Source organism: Charadrius vociferus, unplaced genomic scaffold (genome assembly GCF_000708025.1).
Source record: "Charadrius vociferus isolate BGI_N301 unplaced genomic scaffold, ASM70802v2 scaffold72, whole genome shotgun sequence".
In the NCBI taxonomy this organism is placed as follows: domain Eukaryota; kingdom Metazoa; phylum Chordata; class Aves; order Charadriiformes; family Charadriidae; genus Charadrius; species Charadrius vociferus.
The window spans coordinates 8,519,750-8,524,030 of NW_009647830.1; the positions used below are offsets into that span (position 1 = coordinate 8,519,750).

The following is a 4,281-nucleotide window of genomic DNA, read 5'->3' on the forward strand; positions in this document are numbered from 1 at the left end:
ACTCGAATTAAGCCAATGAAACTCATCATATTGAAATAATCCTGAATTACCCATTAATTCAGTCTTTACTGTTTTGTGATTTATTGTTATTCCTTTCAAAAGCAACAATGGAACTGTGAGAGTACTAAGCCACTTTCTCTAAGTATCTGATGAACTCTTAGTAGTTTTAGGAATTCTCTCTCTCTCACATATACACACACACAAAGCGAACAAAATCTGAAAATTGCTGACAAAGATGCTCCCATGACTTAAATCAGTTATGTAAGGCTTCAAGGAAAAAAATCGAGGACTGGCTCTATCTGGGTAGAGTAATGAATATGCTAAGAAGATTGACCAAAGTAAAGCAAATCCAGTTCACCCAGTGGCCCTTCATGGTAGGTTAAAGCTATGAAAATCCTTAGCTGAGGAGAAGAACAGAAATCACTGGTTAAAACTTAGGAGAGTGGGAAGGGGGGGAAGATTATTCAGACATTGTAGACATTGTGAGGTTCAGAGAACACAGAGGAGCGTATTTTTTCATTGAAGGGAACTTTTTGAATGTTACATTCGAACAAGCTAAGCAGAGTATTCAGGAGCAGTATGCCTGAAACGGCAGTATTTCAGTATTTCAGGCAGAATGTCTGAAACAGCATAAGTAACTGAAATTGCTGAAGAGGGCCCTGAAGGGCTTTTGTGGTGTAGAGGATGCTGGATGGAGGGGTCTCTGTGCACTTCGCTGTCTGTATTTGGATCACAGGTGGCACTGCTTTCCCTGCAAATAAACTGTGTCCTTTCCGTAAGTAATTTTGCAAAATGTCTCAGACCTTTGCTGTCATATTCAGGTGTTCCTGCCAAAGCTGCTGGGGAAAACTCATAACACTGCCTTGGGATGTGCAACAGCTGGGTCACAGGCTGTGTCTGAGAAACGGAGTGAAGCAGAGAACTTGGATGCCCATGGTATGCCTGAGCAGCTAGAACCAGACAGAACCTGGGTGCAGGTCAAACATGTAGAAATATATAGAGCAAAACTCAGTTCAGTGAGTAGCCAAAGAAAATGAGCTGGCCCAAGGCAATGGGGAAATGTATGTAGAAACCCATGGGGATATGCCACTAATGCAACTGGGGGCAGTTGTCTCACATCAGGCAAAATGAGGCAGACAGAGATACACTCAATCGTATTTCATGGTGGATTTTTCTCATTCATTAAGAAGAAAAACATCCATAAAATCACTGGTTAAGGCATTTTTGAAAGCTTTAACTGAAAAATGCATTGGCCTGCCTGCTAACGCCACTGTTCTTGTTGAATGTAACTGTTCAGAAGTCGGGTGTCTGCTGGACCACATGGAGATAAATTTGCATGAGTCATTGACTATATATCTGGACAATAAGAGTGGTTTTCATCGTGCTGATGTAGATGTCTAATATGTAGAATGCAGGCATTTACATTGGAGCTAATCATCTAGTCTCCCTTTATAGTCAACAAAGGGAACAGGCACTCCCAGAGTATGATTCATCTCATCTAAAATAGGTCAGATGAATTGTAGCCTCAAAGTGTCTGTTTTTCCTCATTGGCTATAACGGCAGCCTAGGGTGAGTCGTGGAGCTGTCAGTGTCTACATCAGATGTGTGGCGAGTTGAAACCCTCACTCCAGGATGAATCATGAGAGCTCTGTATGGTTGGGCTTTGTTATATTTATTTGTGCATTCATAGTAATGTTTAACCACAGCAGTGTAAAGTGACACTGCAGTAAATCTATAACTACTACCTATATCATCTAAACTAGAGTATGAAAGTACTGGTATTATTCTTGTTGTAATTAATTTGAATAAACCTCACAGATACACACTAGAAAGTGTTGAATAATATTGCTGTATTCTAACAGCTTAGCTCACTGCTCCCTGCGCATCGAGTCTGATTTACCATGGTGAAGTACACCTTTATGCTTATGATCAGCATGAAATTTTGGGCAAGAGAAACATATTGACTTCACTGGGCAAAAAAAGGCTGCTCTTTGCCTTGATTTTTCTGAACTCTCCGGATTAGATTGAATAAATATATTACATTGATGGAAGAGCTGTTGCATTTCAGGAGAGCACTGTGCTGGTAGTAAGGAACCAAAGAGGTGAATGGAAGCATAGTGGGCAGTCTGGTATTCGTCACCAGAGTAAGAATTGCCATGTACAACACAGCGACTGACAGCAGAGCTCTGTTAATACAGAAAATTTTGAAAAGATGCACGCTGAAAATTTTTCAAAGCTGTTGCTTTAACCGTGAAGATGGTTTGATACAATGTGCTAGGGCTACTGGCTATGAATTATGAATGAACTTTGCTAATCACCATGGAATTATGATTGCCCAACCATTGATTACCTGCTGTCATTTGACAGCGTTTGGAGAAGATTGCTAAATATAATAAAGCATCCCATGCAGGCTTTGGGAATTATGATAAAAAGTTGACAGAATAACATTAAGAATTCTAGAATGTATTCTCATGAGCTTAAAGGAATGACTAAACCTGAACAAAAGTATTGGAGGAATGAAAAACTACTGCAATTATAAGGACCTGTTATGTCATGCAAATTCTTCACCTTCAGCCTGATTAAAGGTCTTCAAGCACAATGGAACAGAGCTTGAAAATTGCCAGGATTATTATTCTGTAATGCCGTGGTTAAGCTAGTGAATATTTTAGAGACTTATTGAGTAACCTTGCTGTCAATTTCTAGTGATGTTCCACCTCTTTAAGGTACCAAAGGGTGGTGTTTATGCAGCACATTCACTTTTGCTACTAACTGGCGTTCTAATGCAGTGAAGGTCTCCAGAATTAAGATGAATAAAACAGTAGAAAGACCTCAAGGAGGTGAGAAGCCTGTTCTCTAACGTTTTGTTTATAAACAAGCGGTCACCATATTTTAGCTTTGAGAGCAACCCAACAGCATGATTCTAGAGTAGTTATCAGAGTACAGAAATACTATGTTTCTGAGTAATTACTGTTTGAACCCAAACAGCATTGTAGCTGCTATTTAATTGCTTAATAGTCTTTTAAATCAAAGGATAATACATTTATTTTAAGGACTGCAGACCGATATTTAACTCACTCATAGACTAACATGAGAGAGGAAGGTGAGACACTCGTAGATATAGAACAGTTTTCACATTTTGCAATACAAAGCGTGCAAGTACATTCTTCAAGAGTCACTCTGGTATTAAATGGTAAGCATTTAGCCTGCTAAAACCATTTGCTACATTTTTTCCTAATAATTTTTAACCTATCTGACTAAATTGAAACAAACATAAACCCTGCACATAACCGACCAGAGAGAAACCACAGACTGGACAACTTTGACAGAATGTTGGATCCTGGACTACCCAATTTTAACAGTAATGTGAAAGAGCAGCAAGTTCAGACGAGCCAGGATTCTTTCTGTGGATTCATCATTTGCTTTTGAGTTGTAAGAGCTGAATTGCGAAGTATTGGAAATAAAGTTTACTTTTCCAAACATCCAGCAAATGAAACAGATCAGTCTACGTTGTACGTTGGTAGCTGTTTGAGCAAAAATCAGCAAGTGAAAACAATATATAACAGAACAAAGTGATAACTAAGCACGATGACCTTTTTTTCAGCTGCACTATGCTATATGTCCATGTATACATGATTCAACTTCATTTAGTATTGCATTTGAATGTTCCACTTTTATCACAGTATGGTATCTTGCTAGTTCTAAGTTCTAGTGATTCAAACCTCTAGTGTGAGGTACACAAATCTATGGGGCTGGGAGTTCTAAGTTCTAGTGATTCTAGTGATTCACACCTCTAGTGTAAGGTACACAAATCTATGGGGCCAGATGGGATCCACCCAAGGGTACTGATGGAGCTGGCGGAAGTGCTCACCGAGCCACTTTGCATCATTTATGAGCAGTCCTGGCTAACCAGGGAGGTCCCAGCTGACTGGAGGTTGGCAAATGTGACCCCCATCCACAAGAAGGGCCGGAAGGAGGATCCAGGGAACTATAGGCCTGTCAGTCTGACATTAGTCCCTGGGAAGGTCATGGAACAGATCGTCCTCAGTGCCGTTACACGGCACATGCAGGAGAACGGGGTGATCAGCCCAGTCAGCATGGGTCTGTGAAGGCAGGTCATGCCTGACAAACCTGATCTCCTTCTATGACAAGGTGACCTGCTTAGTGGATGAGGGAAAAGCTGTGGATGTTATCTACTTGGATTTTAGCAAAGCTTTTGACACCGTTTCCCACAGCATTCTCCTGGAGAAACTGTCTGCTCATGGCCTGGACAGGTGTACTCTT

The 4,281-nt window shown here is 40.5% G+C and overlaps 1 protein-coding gene across 1 annotated transcript in view; it reads left to right on the plus strand.

Annotated features, from left to right (window-relative positions):
* The first annotated feature begins 311 nt into the window (after positions 1-311).
* LIN7A (lin-7 homolog A (C. elegans)) overlaps positions 312-4,281 on the plus strand; it is a 38,118-nt gene continuing 34,148 nt past the window's right edge. The window contains exons 1-2 of the mRNA XM_009882668.1: positions 312-374; positions 822-936. Coding sequence (XP_009880970.1) covers positions 312-374; positions 822-936 — 178 coding nt within the window. The remainder of the gene's footprint in view (positions 375-821; positions 937-4,281) is intronic.